This window comes from Mya arenaria, chromosome 17, assembly GCF_026914265.1.
Source record: "Mya arenaria isolate MELC-2E11 chromosome 17, ASM2691426v1".
In the NCBI taxonomy this organism is placed as follows: domain Eukaryota; kingdom Metazoa; phylum Mollusca; class Bivalvia; order Myida; family Myidae; genus Mya; species Mya arenaria.
The window spans coordinates 47,797,779-47,821,315 of NC_069138.1; the positions used below are offsets into that span (position 1 = coordinate 47,797,779).

General features: G+C 34.9%; 1 protein-coding gene across 1 annotated transcript; it reads right to left on the bottom strand.

Annotated features, from left to right (window-relative positions):
* Window positions 1-101: 101 nt before the first annotated feature.
* On the bottom strand, window positions 102-22,903 carry LOC128223559 (uncharacterized). The gene is made up of 10 exons (XM_052932836.1): window positions 22,706-22,903; window positions 12,980-13,064; window positions 10,779-10,907; window positions 3,325-3,447; window positions 2,713-3,105; window positions 2,287-2,410; window positions 1,004-2,174; window positions 678-900; window positions 373-534; window positions 102-130 (listed from the first exon to the last, which is right to left on the bottom strand). The coding sequence occupies exons 1-10, from the start codon at window positions 22,901-22,903 to the stop codon at window positions 102-104; spliced, it is 2,637 nt and encodes an 878-aa protein (XP_052788796.1).
* Window positions 22,904-23,537: the final 634 nt, after the last annotated feature.

A 23,537-nucleotide genomic window follows, 5' to 3' on the forward strand; every position in this document is an offset into this window, starting at 1 on the left:
ACATATCTCCATCCTTTCCTTTTATATCATGTGTCTGATATATTTCGGTTACAATGTGCGATTCAACATTAGTAGCACAGATACTACGGCAAACGGAAGTATTATACAGCTTTGCTCTTTGCATGTTTGTCTGCATTAAATATACTTCGCCATGCAAACAGAGTAGGCTTTCTGATAATTGGCCATGCTGTAAAGATATATTTCTAAATTCTGGCGGTGAAAGATCACGCGTAAGGCCATCTGAACACGCAGGCTTCGAAGGTTCCATGGCATTATTTAGTGCAATAACAGTCACAAATCGCTTTCCAGTAAAAATCGTTGGGATTCGTACTGATTTTTCAGAGAAAGGAAGCTCCCTAAAAATTGATATACTTGGTACTTCTGTAAAGTTGTACAGATCTTGTGTACTCAGACACCTGTCGGACAATCCAACCCTGAACAGTTTGATGCCGCTCTCGTGGTCAATAAAACCATGCCAGTGCACCAGAATCGAAACATCACTTGTATAGTCAATATCATAGTTATCTTCTGGACCTGAAGAAAAAAATAAAATAGTTATATCATAATAATAATGTGATCAAGACAAAATTGGCATGAATTACATTTTTTTTGAAACAGACAAATGCCATATGTATTATGTTTATGTCGTTATGTTATATGCAGTGTGTTTTATTTACCTTCGAAAACAACACCTTCTGAAGGAGGCGAGTCATCTACAAGCACGTCAATATGTCCCATTGTTGAAAGCCCAGCCATGTTTGTTACTTTTATGGTAAAGTAATAATTTCTGTTATGATTGCCAATGTGCGTAGCGTTTAGTTTGTTGAGTGGTATTGTGTAGTTGAAGAATGCACATTCACCTATATCTGGACAGTAACACTGTGCGGATGAGCAGGATTCCTGAATTGAGAGAAACCGTGCGTAAAACTTTTTTTTATAAAACTCTTATTAAGACACAAGTGACAGATAACTGATTGATAATACTTAGTTTATGAATCCTTACACACATACTTACATTTATAGTCCTAACAGCAAGGTGCTCACTCAGTAGTTCTGTCATTGTGTCGGCTATTCCAAACACCCAATGTATTTTAGATAGGCCACTGTGTGGATCGAATGCATCAAACGTCATTTTCATTTTGGACAGGTCCGTACTATTATGTACATACAACATTTCGTACCCATCTTTCTTTAGCCAAATGTCGTTGAGGTGTGGCGCTGAGCGATCAATAAACACTGTTCGTTTATCGCTGAGGGTATTTCCGGCAATATCAATAGCCTTTACTTTCAGTGTGTATGTATCTCCGTCAGTGACATTCAGATCCGTGCAAAATGATTGGTTCGTGAAGGAGGCAACAGGTATTTCTCCTGAGAATGAGCTATGGTTACGGCTCCAAGATACATCATATGCAATAATACCGTGTACATTTTTTGTCCCCGAGACAGGTATTTCTCCAGTTGATTGCTCGTATGAGCCGATAATGAAACCGTGCGGGTCGGGCTCAATAGGATTCAGAAGTTCATTATGTATGTAGAAATCGTTGTAAAAATAATCTTTCCAGTTTATACAGACTTCGTTGTGATGGGTTTGCCATGCGTAATCTGTAGCAGGTGACGCTGATGTAAACCTGAAAGGCTTTTCATTCCAGATTTGAACTAGCGAAGTGTTATCGTAGAGAACAAAACGCCGACACTGTCGAACATTGTCTGCAACATCCTTAACCTCAAGTGTCAAACAATAGAGCCTTGGTGTGTCTGAAGAAAGATTTAGATCCATGTTTGTTATTGTGTGGTTAACCTTTGTACTTACAACGTTGGTTGTGTAATCTACCTTTAATGTCCCCTTTGATGGCAACACCTCATTTACCCGAATTTCGTAGCTCTCAATGGATGAAGCGGTGCGCGAGGCTCCCCCTTGAAGAACCGGATCCGACCAACCGCCAAACTCAATGTGATGGAAATTTGATCGCGTTATCCGTTTTTCTATTTGGAGAGGCTCAGATCTACATGTCGATATTTTTGAACAGTGTTCGGGTGGTTGGTTGTCATACCGAAAACAGACTGTTCGTTGTTTCACAGTTTTGTCGTATGGCTTAGCGCTTAGAACAGTTTGTGTTCTCATATCTTTGGCTTTTAAGTAGCCACCACCTTTAGCTTCGTATTCCAAACACAATCTGTTAACAAATATGAAATAAAAGTTTAAAGTTGTTTCGTACTTTTGACATGTTCAAAAGAACTGTTTTCAATGTGCACTAATAAATTACGTTTATAGAAGAATTTACTTACGCCTGACCATTTGCGAGTGTGTATGTTATTGTAAGATTATGTGAATCATGATGCGTTCTCGTAGCAGACTGGCTCGAATGTACATCAGTAAGTCGTCTGTTTGTTGATAAAGTAGTGAGCGAATCTGTACAAGTACAGTCACATTTTGATTATAGATTATTTCGTTACATACATCATCACTATGACCGAGAGTACACAATTCTATTAACAAGATTGCAGAAAATTAGTTAATCAAGTAATGAACTTAAAGTACATATACGCACACATTTCAAATAAACCACGTACATCCCAGTAAGTTTAAAAAGATCGTCGGAATATTTACTTAACTCATAAATAGATATAATTGTTACCGGAATCCAGTATGATTATATCATATTGATGTGAGTTTACAAATGAGAATCCATATTTGGAAATAGCATAATATACCTGATACGGATTGGCGTTGTATATATACTGTTGTGTCCGTTATTCCGAAATTCTGTTCGACAATAAATAAAGAAGCCAAATCGCTGGAAATTTCAATTGTGTATTCAGTATTAAAATCAAACTGCATTGTCGTCGGCTGATAATTTCCATACATATCTTGTAAATACTGGCACGCAGTTAAACTGCTCGATGACATTGCTCTCTTTTTTTCACCATTTGGTCCAAAAGCCACAGTATCACATTTTAAGATGGATGGTTTCTTAGTTGGTTGACAAGACGTTTCCCCAGACTTTACAACACTGTTAAACCCCGCTGCGCACGTGCAGTCCTTGGTAAGACCATCTTTGTTGCAGCTCCCGGGCCAACAGTAATGGTTGTTCCAGGAACACATCCCTAAATGACATGTGAGAATTTTACTAATACAAATATTACACACGCGATTCTTTGCCCAAGTCATTATATTAAGTTCCTGTAAACACGTGTTTTCGAATGATCGATTATGGCCATGATGACCTTCTGTCCTAAATTACTAAATAAAAACAACAACAATATATCCAAACAGAAGTAATCATTTTGTCATCGTATGTTGGTTTTCAAAGTATCGATCCTTACGCTGACATTCCTTGTCGCCGTTGTATCGCTTGAAGAATATATTGTCGTCGTTACATTCCTTGCAGTTGACGTTGGAGACTGTAGTGCAACTTCTGTGTTTACACTCGGCGATTGTTGGACATACTTAAATAGAAATCCGTATTTTCTGCATTAGTAACAATTGTTACACTCACAACAACGACAACACGACAATTGAATATGTCATTGTTGATCTGGTGTGACATAAATTCCTTGCTGACGACTAAAATTTATCGTTTCATCATGCTGATCCCCCACTTAACCGCTATAGTGAAAAACATTTTTGGCGTTCTTTCGTGCTGGTTTGTTGGCGTGTCGGCGTGAATAACAGGAAATATGGCAAAGACTGCCAACATAGTGTGGCAATACTTGTATTGCAAATACCTTAAGGTATGTCACCAAAGAAGATACAATATTTTTGCAGCTGACTCATTGACATTTAATCGGGTAAATCATGTCGGACAGATTTCTTTACATTACATTGCTTCAGACTTTAGTGCATTTTTTTTTAAAGAAAAGTCACCAGTGTTATGTTTAAGTTTGCTGATACAAACACAACAAGCGTCAGCGATATTTATAAACGTCACTAATCTTAACTACTGCTACAATGTTAAAAGTAACGTTTTATTAAAAAATGTATTTTAAAGTGTCACCATAACAATTTGTCTGTGCCTTGATAAATGCGTTAACTTAGTCAATGACTGATGTAAATTGTTCAATATCTTATTATTATTATAAACAATTAATTTTTTTCAATAATTATCATTGCCGACCTTTAACACCGCTGCGTTTGATTCAACCTAGCCATAAATAATGCGAATTTAGGGAACTTTTTTAACATGTGGATATCCATTTTGTTCCCAAAAACGCCACAAGTCGACTCTTTCAAACCAATGTAAAATATATTCTTCAACTGTAACTGCCCAATATTTAACACTGCATTGTTAAATAAAAACACAAAAGTTACACATAACTTATTTTTAGCCGACACATTCTCTTATTACACTTAAGTGTTTCATGAAACACTAATTCAGGTCGACTTCTGTCATAAAAGCATCGCCATTTTGGAACTTTCTAGCCCGTTATCTTCCCGCTCAATATACTTAGCGCACGGATCTGTCATTCTTGACTAAGAAAACAAGTGGGATATGTACGCGTAGAGTCGCCAAAAGACAAAAATCGTCTAAGACTCTGAAGCAGCTGTTTATATGGACTAGATTCAACCCAATAAAGTAATGGTAGTGTATTTATTAGGGATGGCAACGAGTAGTAAAATTAATACTTGAGTACTCGGACGATCGTTCGATCGAGTACTCGGGTACTCGATTACTCGGAAAAGTTGAATATGTGTTCGCAAAGACAAGATTGTGTATACATGTATCGTTAATGACGTATATTGTGCGTTGGTCGTATTATTGGTCATTTTCACCTTTAAAGTAAACTTTCATTACGTATTTTTACTATTTTAACAAAAAATGATATAAAAAGAAAACAAATGTTGTTTCAGGCTTTTAATTTGTCTTATTCGTTTCATTTTATACAAGTATGCACTGCAGAAATGAACAACAATCAGAATTACAATGAACGAAAATTAATAGCATACATAAAATAGTGAACGAAATTCAATACGAAGTTCAGTTGTTGAGTTGTTTACTCTACAATTTTATTTTTTTAAATGATAGTTTTTCGTACTGTGTAATTGTTGTTTACCTCATTAATATTCATAATTCTTGATTTAAAATATCAACCAATCAATTGTGATAATCATCGCAAAAATAGTTAAAATACGCCCATTAAGAAATCAATTCTCGTAAACAGTCGATATTCTTTCGCTCGTAAGCGTCCATTGTTTGGTGGAAGGTCTCTAATTGGTATACAATAGAATTGTGTAGGTGAAAGTACCGCTATCAAAACTTCGCTACTTGACATCAGTGCTAATTTGAAATAAGGGTCCCCTGTTGACAGTTTGCAACTATCACAACTACTGTCAACTAATTGATTGAGGGCAATTGTGTACACAGCGGGGATTAGAGGGACCGTAAATTGTCCTCTTGGCAACTAACCAGATCTGATATTTTGTCTGTAAATCGTGTATTTGGTGATTTTTATAGATGTTTTTGATTTTTTTCCGAGTACTCGAGTAGTGATTTGGTACTCGAGCACTCGGACGTTCGATCGAGTACTCGGGTACTCGTTGCCATCCCTAGTATTTATGAAATATTTATGAAATAATACATGGTTGGTCATGGCTTTTGGTTGATAATTGCCCCAGTGTAAGGTATAATTGCTTGAGGGCATTAGCCTGTGTAACACATACGCTTTGTCATTTGTCAATGATTTCAAATGGATTTAAAAACATGATTTTGTGGAATAATGAAGGATATGGCATATAATTAACATGTAACATGTAATCTGAAAGTAGACGTACAAATGAGATATAACAAAATGGTTTTGAATGGCATTAGCTGCGAAAAATAACGAGTGACTGGAAATCAAAATAGAAAAACCTTTTCGTACGTGTTTTCAGAATAAGCCTGCAATTTTTCCATTTTTCAAATATTTTCTGTTTTACATAGGCTGATTGTAATGTTCATTTCAATAGGTGAGCACAGCTAGGGTCGATCAAGCCTAGGAGCAGTTTAATAAGAATCTCGGCTTGAATGAACCTAGCCATTTCGCTGGAATAATTAACATTTCTCAACGAATCAAGTAGAAAAAAACCCGTTTCAACAAAACATTTCATTGTCTCACTGCTTTATGGCCTTTACCGAATGTAAACATCCGGTACGGTTTCGGTAGTACTCGTCACTGAAACACGGAAGGTGTCATTATTGGTAAAACTAATTTCACTATTTTTGCACCGATAGTTCCATTTTAATCCCTTTAAAGCTTTTAATGTTGAAATGTTTGCCTACCAAGTTTACGGCAGCCATTTTTATTTTCGTGAAAATGACGTTAGTGTGCACGCTCTTCGTCAGGCAATTATGCCATAATTACAGAATGCCGTTAGGGCCATCGCCTATCAATGTGTTGATCTGAAACGCGATACTCGATAGTACGTCGATGAAAACGCGAAATCACGAAACTACGATGGTGAAAACGCGACAATACGATGATGAAAACGCGACAGTATGATAACGAAAACGCGATAAAACGACAGAACGATGATGATAATGCGATAAACTATCGTGTTTTCACCATCGTACTTGCGCGTTTTCATTATCGTACTATCGTACTGTCGCGTTTTCATCATCGTTCTATCGCGTTTTCATCATCGTCCTGTGTTGTGTTTTCATCATCGTACTATCGCGTTTTCACCATCGTACTATCGCGTTTTCATCATCGTACTGTCGTGTTTTTATCATCGTACTATCGCGTTTTCATCATCGTACTGTCGTGTTTTTATCATCGTACTATCGCGTTTTCACCATCGTACTATCGCGTTTTCATCATAGCAGTATCGCGTTTTCATCATCGTACTGTCGTGTTTTCATCAGCGTACTATCGCCTTCCGGTGCGCATGCGCATAGAATAAAATGCCGGTGTCAGGGTTGCTTGTATTAAGTCATTGAATCATGCCTCCAACTGAAGCTTTTATCACGCATTTTGAATTGATCTGAAATACTGTTCATTAAAAGTTTAAACAACGGTTGACACAATAAAGATCAAATAATGAATTGTCTTTATACAATAAAACCAACCAGTCAAAACGGTATCTTCGAACAATGCTAATTGTGAAATTAACCTTTAAAATATTTGCAGTACTCAGGTATCATTCGCTTTTGAAGACAAAGACCTTTGACCTACCTAATCCTATCGATAATCGAAATGCTTAATAGGTAGTAGTATTCCAGGTGGGGAGAGAAGGTGGAAGGCTTATGATATCAAAAGTGTAAGAGGTCAGTCACCACTCAATAAATTTCCTATTTATTATTTGGTCCATTGACCAATTATCGTGCAATATAACACTGATTTCTAGTGCTTCACGACCCCCAGCACCATATATGGGGAGAAAGCCCCCCTTGTGTTACAAGCATAAAATAGCATTATAAAAAAGTTACGTTTCTCCGAGTAAAATAACAGTGGTTAATCATAACCACTGTTTATTCGGTAAAATGATCATATCCGATACACGAGGCGGACAATGCGATGAAAATCTAAACAATAAAAAATAGATCAAGTAAATCCAGCATGTTCAGCCTGAATTTTTTAAAATCATTTACCATTTAGCTCCAAAACCTATAAATATGGAAGATAGCCAATGGACCGAGATTGTATAACCAAAATTAAATAACCATGCTCTAATTCACTGCGTTAATTAAAACAACTGAGGAAAAATCATTCCTAAGGAACGATTTAAAGCCAAACAAGTTTACGATGCATTGCGAACTACGGACACCAGATTGAGGGTAATCCCAAAAGCTCTCCTTCAGACAATGTGAGCTCATAACACAGTCAAGAACAAGCAAAAACAAATGAACATAAGAAAGGCCACAAGGATGAAGGAAAGCATAAAATCTATTCACTCGTTCATCTACACTTTACTTTACTCTTCTGAAATTAAGCCTACACTATATTATAAAAGGTACTTTGCAAAAATAGCAAAGTAACAAAGTTGGTCTACCACAAAACAAAACCGAAAAAGAAGCTCAAATTTGTATTGCAAACTCATATTACAATATAACACGCGGGGTGGTTCATAAATTGGTCAATAAAATTGTCAGCAGTAAATTGTCTATGAAAATCAATCAAGCCATATTTCCTTTTATACAAGTACGATAGTATTTCATAGGGGAGGGAGTTAGTTATCGAACAGGAAGAAATGATTAAAAGTAAAATAAGGAAGAGTTTATCATTTGTCTATTATGGTAAAACGTTAAAAATGAATTAAAAACTTTTCCGACGTACAATAAGATATTTACTAAAATACATATTTCTAATTTGCATGTTGGTTTAAACGTTATTTTCAAATCTATCAAGTGGGCTGAATGGTGCTTAAATTAGCTTTGTTGATCGAAATGTTCCCTTTTCGTGATATTTAAGATTTATCCACATTCTCGAGGTCTCGGTTAATACTCATCGTGGCACCGATATCTAAATCCTTTATAACATCCGTTTATGTTGTATTTTGCTGTGCTTAGGAATTACAAATTGATTGTTTTTACTTAAAATAAGACACGCCCGATGCGCCGATAACCAGCTTTTCAATTTGCGCAATAACAAGGTTAAGGCAAATTGAAAGAGTGATGGAGAGGCACACTGTTGATCTGTACGTTTGTCTATTAAGAATCAAGCGTTGTCGGCGAAACGTAACAGGTATGTGAAAGGTTGTTTAATTAAATTATCGATCTGTTTTTTTTTATAGATATTGTACTCATGCTTTTAATGGCGTTGTTGAGGCTACTTCTGAAAATTTTACCAAGTTAAGTCCAGCAAATAATGAAAAGTTAAAGTCTGAACCAGCCAAATCATAACACATAACACATATAACAAATTAACCAAATATCCATAATTGTGACCTTCACATTTGACCTGCTCACATAGGTTTTGCACTTTGCACGCTGGCTTCTCATGGTTAACATTTTTCCAAGTATTTTCAATGCCCCCAATACATGGACCAGTTGCAGCCTGGACAAGCCGAAATTCGAAAGATTTGACCAATGAGTGTGAAGTTGACCGTTGACCTATATACATATGGGGTTTGCATGGGAAACGCCGGCTTCCCATGGTGAACAAATTGAAAAAGTTATTATAAAATTTCATTTTGTATACGTTTATTAACTTTTACTTGTCTTTTCTAGTGTAATAAAACCATTGCTACTTAAACACATTTAAACTAATAGGCTTCATTCGTAAACATTATGTGGTGGCGCAGATGATTTGTGTAACAGCGTATCTCTCTTAGTGCAATTAATGTGTCATGGATCATATTTTGTCTACACAGGTATGATAGTCCCAGTCGGTATCACAGCACAAACTTTGTGAACGGTATTTGCGACCCCCACCACATGATTGAGAACATGAACTCGATGATTCCCATGAAAACCATTCACATTGGTCGAAACCATCGCACCCATTACTAGACCACCATGCGCAAGCAATGTTTGATATAATGGCACAATAAAAACAATGAAAATTGAACGATGTAAATAAACATTTGAGCTACAGAAATGCATATACATTTATACAAAATAGAGGGTCGTGAAATGCATAAACAGTAAATTAATTGCAGAACTGAGAAATAAGAAAAAATGGTTTTACTAAGTCTCATTTTTGTTTTATTAAGTCTCTCTTCTGTTGTACTTAGTCTCTCTTCATCAGAAGGGAGTCCATATCTTAAGACTAGTTTGTTGTGATATAGTTTTGACTGATAAATATTACTGATTCAAAAGAATAATAAATATCCCATGCAGTATTTAGAATGCACAGCAGCCTGATGTATCCTTTGCAGTTCGTCCGAACAACAGGCGCATTTAGGAAATTTTTCCTACACGGATGGAAACCCCGTTTCTATATCGAAAGGCTGGTCCTCAAGAAGGTGTTTTTTATATCAATCTTATCTTGGATCTTGTGTATGTCGGAAAATATTTTATTTGATACAATGAAGCAAACTCATAAATAACAACCCTACAACATGTTAAATTACCACAATAATTATAAAAATAAATATTCCATTAAATCTGGAAACAAACAAAAACACCCTGTACGAAATCACAAAAAAAACATAGGAGCGAAAGATGCAATAAAAATTAGCTACGAAATTATGAAGAAGATACGATACATAAATGTTCTTCAACAAACTGAAACCTAGCACTCAGTTCTTATCTTATGTAAACATTAAAACTTATGAACATCTTGTTCTTTCCTTACGAAAACCTAGGTATCCCAAAACAACAAATAACTGATTTAAATGTTATAAATACGGCATCCATGCCTCTTTATATGTGTTATTGTTAGCATAGCATCTTTGTTTATTTTGCAACGAGGCCTTAAAATTGAGATCGGGGTTATACGTACAAGCATCTGCAACTATCTTTTTTGCGCTTTTCTGATCACAATTAAGAAGTCATATGGTTTTATATGAGCGCTCCTCGTTTATGGCAAGAACGGATAATGATCATTTGCAGTTTTGTATTAGACGATTACATGTTCTTTTCAAATTAAATCAACGCCATGCTAGTATCATAGAAATGCCGCTACTCTAAAACAGTCAATGTGAAAGGACCCACTGTAGTAAATTTAAAAATAACAACTCCATCAGTCGGTTTAATTAAGATCGTTTATTTATAACATTGGTTTATGCGGTACTGGAAAAATCATCTAACATTTTATTTCCGAATAGCATTTAATCTACCCGAGCGGCCAGAAAATAGATAAAGTCTCCTTAATCTGATAATTTGAAACGACATAAATAGATAGTGCATCCATAATCTCACCAAGACAACCTCCGTTATAACCACCACTATAATACGGGTCGCTACACCGCAGACATCGGATACCATCTGGGGATCCTCTGCATTGGTGTTGATTGCTAGGGCAGTACGCGATATAGTTCGTCCTGCAACCTAGAAACAGACACATAATTATTAATTGAAAATATTCTTTAACAGTTAAACCCTAATTATCGTCGAACAATATGTTCCTACACCCGACAATGGTAATTAACAGGTCGGCTTTGGACTACAAGTTGTTTCTCTGTCTTTTTTTCAAGTATTGCATGACCCACTACGCTGTCTCGTTTAAAATTGACAAGTAAGGTGTCACACTCACTCCAACCTCTCCCAACCCACATTGGATCCGGAACACTTCCTAATTCAGGGGGTCCAACGTGATTTGTGTTTGCCAAATTTTAAGTGAGGGAAATTGTGTGAAGCCGAATCAAATGGCGGTGTTTGAAGGAATTTCGGTGTTTCAGGTATGTATTTTCACCTTGTAAGTAAGTTACATCACCATTCTCGCAATATAAATACGCCTACCCGGAGACCACATGTGTAAGCGTCTCTCGTTATTTAAACTTTTGTTTCTAGAGGCCTTAACAAAAAAAGTTATGGAATGTATGAGATGAGCGATTGATTGTTTACAAAGTGAAAATACAAAATTGCGTGACTTGCGAAATTTACAATTTGTGTACCTTTTTGCTACATGTTATTGAATGTTTGCATTATTTATCTTTTGACTGCTAATGCACTTACATGGGCACTATACGGCCGATTATTTTATGTTTAAACACCTTTTATGTTGGGCGACGAAGTTTTATGCAGTTTTTGTGTTGTGCGCATTTTTGTGGCATTTATGCACTTCAGACTCAGCCAAGATGTTTCTAAAAACAACGTGAACTTCCCTACCCAACAAGGGTACATACAATTATAGGACCACTAAAGGGCGCGAAATAGAGGCAATATCAGTTGTAGACCGGGTAGAATTCCAATGGTTTGCTTAAGATGAGTTTACGCTGTTTGAAATATTATGTTTTCTTCAAAAGTTAATCTTATTTAGAGTTGTTTTTGACATTCCAATACTCTCAGATTATACTTTTATATTTAATTACAATTTCTTAATACGCTCATATGAATAACTTTAAAATACACAAAATATTTTCCTTTGACCAAAGCAGCGAATTATATCGTATTAAAACAGAAGCGTACGATATATAACACATATTTGGAATGAGTGTGCTCAACTAGTATAACATCTAAGTATAAGTTCAATAAATATATCCTCATAAAGTACTCTGCATAGTATTTTATCTAACATTTGAAGTCTTCATCAAATACTCTGTGTGATATAATGACAGTTTGTGCGTCATTTGAGTCAACACCACTTTTCAGGAAAGTGAGTGATCAAACCTGTTTATCCAAGTAGATATTGGCTTATGTAGCACAACTCGGCACTACACCGATTCAATGAATACCGGGAAGTTCAACTCAGTCCTTTTAAAATGGTTTACTTTCGGTTTAAATTTTAAACCGATTATCTCTTGACAGTTCTCCATAACCAATCTGAATAATTTATACCCCTTCCGTTCAAAACAAATGGTACTTTCGGAGCACTGGCACCGGATTTTCAAACTCAAACATTTTTTTAAAAAATCAAAAAAAATCTTATAATTCCTCACTAAAAATTATAATACCGAATATGCGAAAAAATATTGAAAAATATATATATACTAACTGTTAGTATAATATACAGTACAGAGTGCATATTTAAAAAAAATATTTTTCAATATTTTTTCGCATATTCGGTATTATAATTTTTAGTGAGGAATTATAAGATTTTTTTTGATTTTTTAAAAAATGTTTGAGTTTGAAAATCCCGTGCCAGTGTTTCGGAGCTATGTTTTGTGAACATAATGCTTCTTATTTTACCAACCAAACAGGGTTTAGGTAATATCAAGCAAGTACGAAGAAAAATTAACATTGATAAAAAACGTTTATAAAATATTAAACGTTATTCCAAATCAGATTCTGTCTTTCTTACCACTCATAAAATAATGATTGATAATTTACCTTCACAACAAGTTCCAGATCTCCAGCTTGAACAGTGACATTGTCCACCCGAGAATGTGTTTCCATTGTAACAGAACTGATTACATGGTTCAGTGAAATCTTTGTCTATTCCCCAGTAACAAGACTCACACGTCCTTGACTTTGTTCCACCTCCACAACTAGCTGTGCAGCTGTTCCAAGCAGGACAGTCGTCATATTCCCCCCAAGTGCAGCTTTCTATAAATGCACATTATTTGTTTGATTAAGTAATAAAAATGATTTCTCACGCCAAATATTAATCGAAAAAACAACAACAACAAAAAAGACGTCATTTTATGTGTGGTCAAACGTGATTTTATTTTTAATAAATGAACAAACTTTAACAAGAGTGCTTTTGCCACACTATTTCGAATACTGAATATTTGATAGCTATAATGACATTTGTCAGGAACTATACATGTTTAGTTTATATTTTTGTGCAAAAAGAACCTTTATAGATATATAGCATCAATAGTTGTCATGGCAACAAGTATAAGACATATGTATATTTTGTTCTGATATGTCTTCGCTGAAATAACATGCAATAGCAACAATAAAAACAATTATGACCATGCCAAAGCAAATGTGGCTTTAAAACTTTGTTGTTCTTTGCTTTCTCTTTACGTACATTTTGAGACGCATAACATGACGAAAGAGTCGATGGAGCAATATATCTAAATATAATACATTCAAAATGGAAAAATGCTTAAGATCATCAATTAAACTGGTCAAATTATCCAATTAAGAAAACATAATCTCACCTGCTAATGCAAAAAATACTAGAATTAAACCAATTCGTGGTTCCATAATAATTAGTATCCAAAAAGTGTTACATGTTAAACTCAACGAACAACGAATTATGTTATCTCCTCTCCTACATAACGGGGTATTATGAAGTACTGTAATAAAACGTTATTAACGAGGCAGATTAAACTGGAATGATAAATTATGTCCTGCTGGAAGACTTTATGATAAGGCCGTTATGCATCAAATTGGCGTAGGTGGACATTTGGTTCGACACGTTTCTTGCACGGCAACATGTTTTGTGGGCTACCTTCTGTGAACTAAGTTATCCGTGTATGTTTTAATTGTACAAGCTTAGATTGCCCATTTTCATTGCATTAAATTAAGTTAAAATTGTTATTTACTCGTATTACATACGTCTGAGCATCAAATCGAGCGAATAAAAACATAACCTCATGCCGAACATGTAACGGTTTCCCTGTTTACAGGCGCAAGGTTCAAAACGCCTAACAGTCATTCAATGTGAGACATTAAACGCCACGAAACAACAGCATAACAGATGAATATAGGACAGTTGCAATTCCATATTATGGAAAATGTATTGCGTGTGATATCTTAGAGGATGAATTTCATTTTATTCTAGAATGTCCAATGTATAAAGATTTAAGAAAGCAATATCTTAAGAAATACTATTATACACGACCAAATGTACCCAAATTTATTGAATTAATGCAGTCACAAAATGTTAATATTAATAGAAATCTTGCAGTTTACGCGTATAATGCTATGCAAATAAGGGAAACATATAAACTGTATTATGGGTAAACTGTCATTATTAAAACAATCGTCACGCTATGTTATGTGCCCGTTTTTTGTTTATATGATTGTGATGTTCATATGCAAGTAATGAAATTTCATATACATATACATGTATGTATGTATGTATGTATGTATGTATGTATGTATGTATGTATGTAAATTTGTATATATGTATATGTATACTTGTACCTTGATAACTATGTTATGTGTGTACCATTGTAAAACGTTGTATACTCATGGGCATTTCTACCTCGATGTATTTTTGAATAAACTAAACTATAAGGAAAGGACGAGTGAATGATGTCCTGTGTAATGACAACCTCAGTGTCGAGAAAGCACTGCGGTCGAATGGACGCAAGTTAAACCACCGAACATCAAAACTAACGAAGTACTCGTACTCATTGACAGAAAAACCGAATTACCATGTATTGCAGCATTCCTCCGCGTTTTGCAGTTCTATAGAATCTGTAACAGGAATATTTTGGATTATATTATATTCCTTATTAACTTTTAAATGTCAAATAAAATATCATTGCATAAAACGATAAGCCAAAACTTACCATATATCTGCGGTAACTTCAACCAAAAGAGCTCATTCAAAAATCATGCCGGTCGGATTCCACACATTCGTCCGTTAAATCAAATCAAATCATTAAGTTCAAGAAATAAACACAAAAAACATGAGTAATGTAATAAACAGAGAGAATTGAGGTAGAATGAAAGAACCCGGCAAACATGAATGAAACAATACTGAAAGCAAATGGGAAAAGCCAGTCTTTCGATGTTTATGTTGAGTACGTCATGTACGGCAAATGTTACAAGTAATAAATATAAAAATCAAAAGAAGGACGTTTTGACGTGAAGAAATCAACAACAAAACATAACATAATAAAGAGTACAGAGAAAACCCCAGAAACCACATCTTTAACTATAACCCTGTTATGGGGAACAAGGTGCAAGGCCCATGGGGCTTCACGTCACAATATAGCAAACGCAGATTGATACACATTTACATATCGTTTTCAAAATGAGTTGGGGTTACCGCCTTGAAGCGGTCATGAATTAAATAGGTTTATGAATACTCAACGTAATATATGTCTCAACATATATGTATAAGAGAACAATTCAACATTACACCATATTGGATCTCAACCTAAGGACGAACTATCATCAAGCTCAAACAACAATCTGCCATTTGTTTTGCATCTGATTGGGTATATTAATTTCAATAATACTGCAATTATTTAGCAGCATCTGTTACCATATGTTAGGAATTGTGAAATTTTCTTTGTTGAATTCCTATCTGCTTTATTTAATGCGGGTCAAGAATAAGGTATCAGTAACATTCGACGTTTATATTACCTTAATTCAGTGTAGTCAATCATTGTTCATTTGAAGATAAAAGATGTATTTCAAATATCAATATAACTAGGAAGTAATAAATTGTAAATTTATGAGTACTTCATAAAGACGAGATAGGAGTAAACTTGATCTAACAAAATATACACCATAACAAACATTTGCTGGCTAATAGATAAGGGGTGCAGTAATTGAGATATCGCCTACTAAATACCCGGGGTAATCAAGGATAAACGCAAACTATCTTGTTATGTCTTTGGAACAATAAATGATTGGATACAATATGCTCATATTTTCCAAAAAAAATGTAATGAAATTACAAAAAAGTTGAACTTACATTTTTCGCATTTTTCAGTCCGCGCACAAGCGGTCTAGTTCATTTTATAAGTCCAGCTTGTTTATCCAAGTGTTTCAAGAAACGCCTTCATATCGCTACAAATTAAGCAAAATATGACTGAAATTTACTTCCGGGTTAATACTGGGACATTAAGCTCTTTTTCTTATTGTTCTACTTGAACAACTCTTTGAACGACGTTTAATTCATCGTTATAGATGAGACTACTGGCCATGTCCCAATTAGTTTCCATTGTAACACAATGATATGGGCAACAACGGAATAAGCTATGTAAACATCGGCAACACATTGGGTTGAGAAGAAAATGAGGAGGGTAGCTACGCCGATAGAGCTATAAACAACGGCAACAACATGGATAACAACGGCAATAAATCGTAACAATGTTGGCAGTACATGCGTACATAATTCTTGAAAAAATCCCTGAAAATTCCAGAGTTTGATTCTAATTAAAACACATACGGACTCAAACAGTGACTCCAAACTTCCCATTTGCGGAGTATGAATATCGACATTGAGATATTTCTTTCTAAATTCCAAAACACATGTACTGTAGGTGACAAAATGTTCCATTGGACAACAAACTGACTGTAATTCATTGAAAGGTTTTGATTTATAATTTGCAAACATGCCGTACACATTTGATAAGCTAGTAATCAGTTCATCAAAACAAAAAAGAATATATTACACAAAGCATGTTAAAATCTCATCAAAATGTGAATAGCAACTAAGAGAAAGGAAATTTGTCTTGAAATGGCAATATTTTTAAATATGCAGATACACTGAATGCATCATTGAATACGATAATGAGCCAAATGCTCTGATTTCGTTCCGCAGTACCATGTTTAAGCAAATATTCTTAGTTTCGTTGAGAGGGTTGCCCGTCTCTGGTTGTCCAACCCTCTAATGTCAAACCCTGGATCTTAGCCAGAATGCCCTTACTTAATCAAAACGGAATAAACGGAATAATGAAATGAAATCATCCTGTTAAAACTATCATAATAAATACAATCTACCTGAGTGGCAGCATTAATCAATCATAATACACATCGGAACAATAACACCCATACGTTGAAACCGCTCCGCTATTATAGCACCAGATGTTGCATTGGCGGAAATCATGAACCCCCAACCGGTCATTCGGATCTTTTCAACAATCCTTCAGACAGTCAGGGGTGTCGCGACCGTTTCTAAATTTTTGTGCGACTTTTTGTCCGTATACCTCATTCACAAGTTCTATAAAACTCAGACCATGCTTCCCATATACATCTTAAAACATAAAAATATAAAACCGCAAACATTTACGTCATGATATGATATGAAAGTTGGTTGATACCGAGTCGCCATGCATGATTAAGTTAATCTTTGTAAGCACCGTCTACCAGATAAGGCACGTGCTTGTAAATTATGATACAGTTTGGACTTCCCATTACAATGGTTTATCTACTACAATACATTAAAAATAAAACATATCAAATAAAACATTTAAGTTTGTAGACTTACAAATATTGCAACGAAAACAATGTCAAATGTTTACCCTTTTAACAAAATCGACGAGGACTTTCAACAAGAAATATATCCAAAAACAGAACAGAACAGAACAGAACAGAACAAAACAGAATTAAAGTTTATTTCCACACATAACATCACACATACGATATACATCAATGAAGTAGACTATGATAGTCCATGATCATTTCCATTATTTAATACTTGCTTGGCGGTTTATATATGTTTTTTTTAACTAATTGAGATATTTTATAGTAACAAAAATAGTAGCAAATGATTGTCAAAAGAATTATTACGAACAAATCCTTTTACACTTATTTTACAAGGAACAACGTCTCCTTGCACGCAACCGGTAATCATGCATAACAAGAAGACAGAGTATTGGTGAAAATCCACATCATGAGCAATAATAGAACAAGGTGAGGCCTTTGAGTTCATTATATTATGTATAGCAAGTATTAACAGTGTGTGTATACCACGTGATAAATTACGTCATATATGTTATGTCGGAAGGCAGCATTTAGCTTAAAATGAACACTTAAATCAAAGATAACTTTTCTTTTACACCACCATTTTAAATGAAACAAAGGGCAGTCTATGCCGCTTAAAGAGCCCCGCATTTGTTTTATTACCGAAGTTTGATAAAGTCATTAGTTTCATCAAACACTTGGACAAACCTGTTTCCAAAATCATGTTATGACAGTGCTCCGTCAGACGGCCGTATTGTGAAAAGGTTTGTCTAAGTCTTTAAATAAATTAAACTCGCAATCAAACTCTGGTATAGGCCGAAGGCAGGGCCCCGTAAGCGACGTAGACTGCGCTTTGTTTCATTTAAAATGGTGAAGAAATAGTGAAGTTATCTTTGTTTTAAGTATTTTTTCAAATCAAAATATTGCCTTCCGATCTCAATCTAAGTGCGATCGAAGACATTAAACAAGTATGCATAGTGTTACTGTACATTTTGCACCTACTAACCCTATTTGACTGTGACTGAGATACATCCAACAGCCTTACAATAAAACAAATCGAAGAGTAGGCTATGAGTTTGCAAAATAAACCATGTTTAAGTTGTAAAAAATGAGCCCTGCTCAACTGGTGCGATGTTTACTAAGGCTAAACCTAACATATTAGGTATACATGTTTCAGAAATATTTGACATATTCTACTGTAAATCAAAACTTATTGTGAATCTTTAAACTACTCGTATAAATACTTTTCAAAAAAGGAGATTGATCCATTTGTCCATTATTGAAAGAAAATCTCAATAATAATGCGACAAAACTTTTCAAACACGGCCAAACATAATTTTTCCACTAATATTTGTGTGACTCAATGTAGTGATTAATCGTAAATGTTTGGCAAAAACTGTACCTAAACATCCTCTGCCATACCCTCCAGAATAGTAGGGGTCATCGCACAGTGTACACTTCACTTTATCCGGAGATCCACCACACTGCGTACGGCCATCACCACAGTAACGGATGTAATACCGGGTATTACAATCTATGTAAGAATTAGAAATATTAATTTCCCTATTTGAAAATGAATCCATATCATAACTTATGAGTGGCATCGGCGTTAAAAAGTGATGTTTTTTTATCTAAGAAATAGAGCATGAATTATTGCAGTGTCAAAAGGCAATTAATTTCACCAATTGAACACCATTTTTCAGAGTTTGTTTAACGAGTGGTTTAGCCATTAAACAAAACAAATGTAGCAATGTAATAATGAAAAGTATTGTGTTAATATTACCTGTCTATTCTCATTATTTTTTTCTAAAGAATTGGCTTATTGTACTCACTGTCACAACATATCCCGCTTCTCCAGGGCCGGCAGGAACAACTACCTCCGGTAAAAGACCCATCATTATGACAAAACTCGTTACAATTTTCCTTTACAGTTTTGTCTATTCCCCAGAAACACGATTCACAAATTCTTTGTCGCGTTCCTCCTCCGCACGATGCTGTACAATCACTCCATGATTGACAGTCACTGTAATCTCCTAGTTCGCACTGACCTGAAAAAGTTCTCCTGAATTAACATATTACAGTCTTACTCTTTTGAAATGAGCGTATAGAACAGGTAAGGTCGGTCAAATAACTCCAAGAAACGTAACATTAATATTAAAATAATAAGTGATTATGATAATCAAAAATCATTTATTAACTTACTCGTAAAGTTAGTTAACGATAACAAAAGTAATAGGCGTAACATTTTATTTGTTAAAAAAGTGTGTGTTTTTTTCGTTGATATCCCACACTGTTTGATGTCCACTTTAACTTTATCAATATGATACCACTCTATCAGCAGATAAGCACTCAATTTGTTATCGATTACACGTATCGATATCGTTAACAACCTAGATGTCTAAAGTTTACAGACGGAAACATATTTATTAATGTAATTACACAATTTCAAATTATCAACATTTCGTATGTTATTTTGCGCGTTCCTTTGCTGATTAATAACAAAATACACATATAAACATACAAATCAAACCAAACGCACTCATTGACAGAAACTTACACTGTAGTGCAGCAGCAGCAGTGTTAGGTTAAGGTTTCTGTTGAACCTGCAACCATTATATTTTTGATTTAATGACATTGCTATATATGAAGTATACAATGTCCAATATATAGTATTACATAATTCGAAAACTTTAACGTCAACATTACATGTACCAAATATAATGTGTCCATAAAACGTCGTCTGTATTTATCACATTATAAATCAAGACCGAATAAAACACTGAAGTGAAGATTATACCAAGTTGTCCGGCACAACGGTGCAATGGTACGATGGAAACTATAGGGACTACAGTGACGAGGTCGTCAGCCTCCTGTAAGTTAGTGTCGGGATTAAAAGGAACAAGTCTAAAATGTCAGGCGAACATCAGCATTTCATATCGCTGGTCAGATAATGTCTAATTGTTTTGTCCGTCATGTTTTCTTTTAATGTGTTGCAGTTTTGTATCTTAAATGAAGACTAAATAATTAAGGCAAATGATTAGACTTTGCGAAGCCAAACAGTGAAGTACGATCTTGTCATCTTTTTATATTGAACCTCTTGACATTTGAGAAAACAGGTGTATTTAAAAAAAATAATATAACAAGGATGTATTCAATAACAATAAACACATTATTCTGTAAGGTGATGGAACGTCAGATAGATAGGTATTAACTTTATCAACGACAGTGCTCAACAAAAAAATCAGTGCTGACAACTAGAGATTATACAACAAATGGAAGTTCGCCTAATGCATTGCGGGAATATCCACGCTAAACATATGTCATGCTACGTTAATAAGGAACATTAATAGATGTTAACAAGCAGTTGGAATCATGGTAGATAGATTGGAAACTGCATCATAACTTTTATTAAAATTCCGTACACTAATAACTACATTGCTAATGCAAATACTTATATCCATATAAAGCAGGATGGTATGCAGTCAGTTGAGGCATATATGATGTCACATTAATCCAGTTGGCTCATCCAATGCAACCCCCCCCCCCCCCCAGGATCGTCTAAGTTTATTTGCTATTTAAATATAAGTGACACGGAGTAAACAACACGCCCAAAATGCACCAGTTCTGACTATTTTTGTGAATTCGAAGATTATGAATGGCCCGGTGCGGATTAAATGCCATTTGGCTACACAATAGTCTTAATCAACCCTTTAAAAGCAGTGAATTATTGTCTTAAAACGAAGGATTTATCTACAATTCAATTAAATAAACATTGGCAATGGGTTTCAAGTTCCCTCTTTACCTCAGAAGTGTTTTTTTAAAGATGTGAAATCACAACGCGATAACACATTATCTTTAAATGACTTGATTTGCTTACAAGGTCAGGTTTTTTTTGGTCGCTGTACGAGTACAAACAATGCGCGTTCATATTTCATCTTTAAATTCAACAATTCCCCTGTGCGATGACAAATATTGATTGCATGTATCAATATTAGCTATGGCGACTAAATAACTAAAGGAAAATACAAATGTGCAGAAACTAGCACGTAGCACGAAAAATAAATACAGGTCAACGCTACTTATCCTACAATATTATACCTTACATAAATGTGTCCCTTCCTTTTATATATTCATATCTTCGGATATGTTCAGATCGTGAGTCATCTCATAACAAAATGCATGCATATTTAAATTATTTATCTTGTTTTTGTTTGTATTGTGTCAGCACAAATTGTGTCTTAATTGCATTATCTAAGTAACTTACCTTTGATATTTTGCTCAATCACCTAGTCTGTAAAATGAAAACAAAAAACAGTTAAACTATAAAATTAAGCACTTGATCAAAATGGTATACTCAATTGCATGCAATACAAAACTATTTGTTTTTACTCACCCCATGTCATGTTCCCGGGATCTGAATATTATTTAAAAGCAAATAACTCGTGCTCAACAAGCAATCGGTTACCGCAATATCGATAGACGCGGGGCATACGACGCATGGATCTCACGCAAAGGTGTCTTGAAAGTATCTCATTGGTCAACGTTTGTATCGATTTTGTTATGCAGCTATTTAGACATTTCATGATTAGGTTGAAGAAATACTTCTCAAGCCTAACAATCATAAGCAAGAGCACATTCAAGCTTGTAATAACAAACAAGTCTAGAACTCAAAATTGTACACATTTTGATACAATAGCACATGGTTAATACTATCAATATATGGAGTATAGAAGTATAAAAGATGCACAAACCTACGCATCCTTTATTGTATCCCGCCGAGTAATAGGGGTCGTTACACTGAGTACACCGGATTCCATCTGGGTTTCCACCACATTCCTTGTTGCTTACGTTACAATGTTGAATATAGTAGTAATGGGAGCAATCTGTTTAAAATAAAAGTGTATCATACAACAGAAACTACGAAGCCAAAGAGCGAAACACTAACTGTGATATTTTCTAATAGCACATCGCTAAGGTCAAAGAAATACTTTATAAAAATAAACAAATAGAACAACGACATCTATATTAATGGTTCTATCGACCAGTTGAAACGTTTTAAACTGATGGGTTGTTAATGACCGACTTACATTGACAGCACGAGCCACTTCTCCATAGCGGGCACATGCATTCATAGTTACTGTTGTACGGATGTCCAAAGTAACAACCAGCATTGCAGTCCTGCGTTTCATCCTTTTCTTTTCTCCAGACACAAGAATAGCATGTTCGTTTCTGTGTTCCTTTTCCGCAACTTGGGGAACACGAACTCCAACTTGTACAGTCCCCATAGGTGTACCAAGTACATTGCTCTGGTAAGATAAAACAACTACTAAATAAATGTCTTTATTCTTGAAATATCTTAAATAACTCATTATTAACATTTATTGATGATCAATGTTGTTTTCCAACAACATACCTGTTTTAACAATTAACGTACAAAGAACAAATAATTTTGCCAATTCTTTAATAATTCTACATCCTCTTTCGTGTGACATTTTCCAAGTTTTAAACAATATAATATACAGGCGATAGTATATTCGTTAATTCTTATATCATGAAGCCGAATGCAAGAGAACCATGACGTCACATACTCGCAATGAATCTACATCGATTTTACAATTAGATGTTCGTATCAACAACTAAACTGTCTTGGCATTGCCGTTATTTATCATAAGGGTCATCATTTTCGAACACAAGAGTTTTATTTACGTTGCACTTAAGCCTTCGATTTATTACAGCCTTAAGACGCTGCTTCCTGGTGTGGTACTTATAACAGAACCAATGAGCATTGCAATTTCGTTATCAGTGATTAATCAGCAAAAAAATTAAACAAACAACGATTTCATGTTATACGTATGTTCTTTCTATTTTTTCCGATGTTTAAATATCTTTTTCGTTTTTAAATATCTTTCACCGTGATGA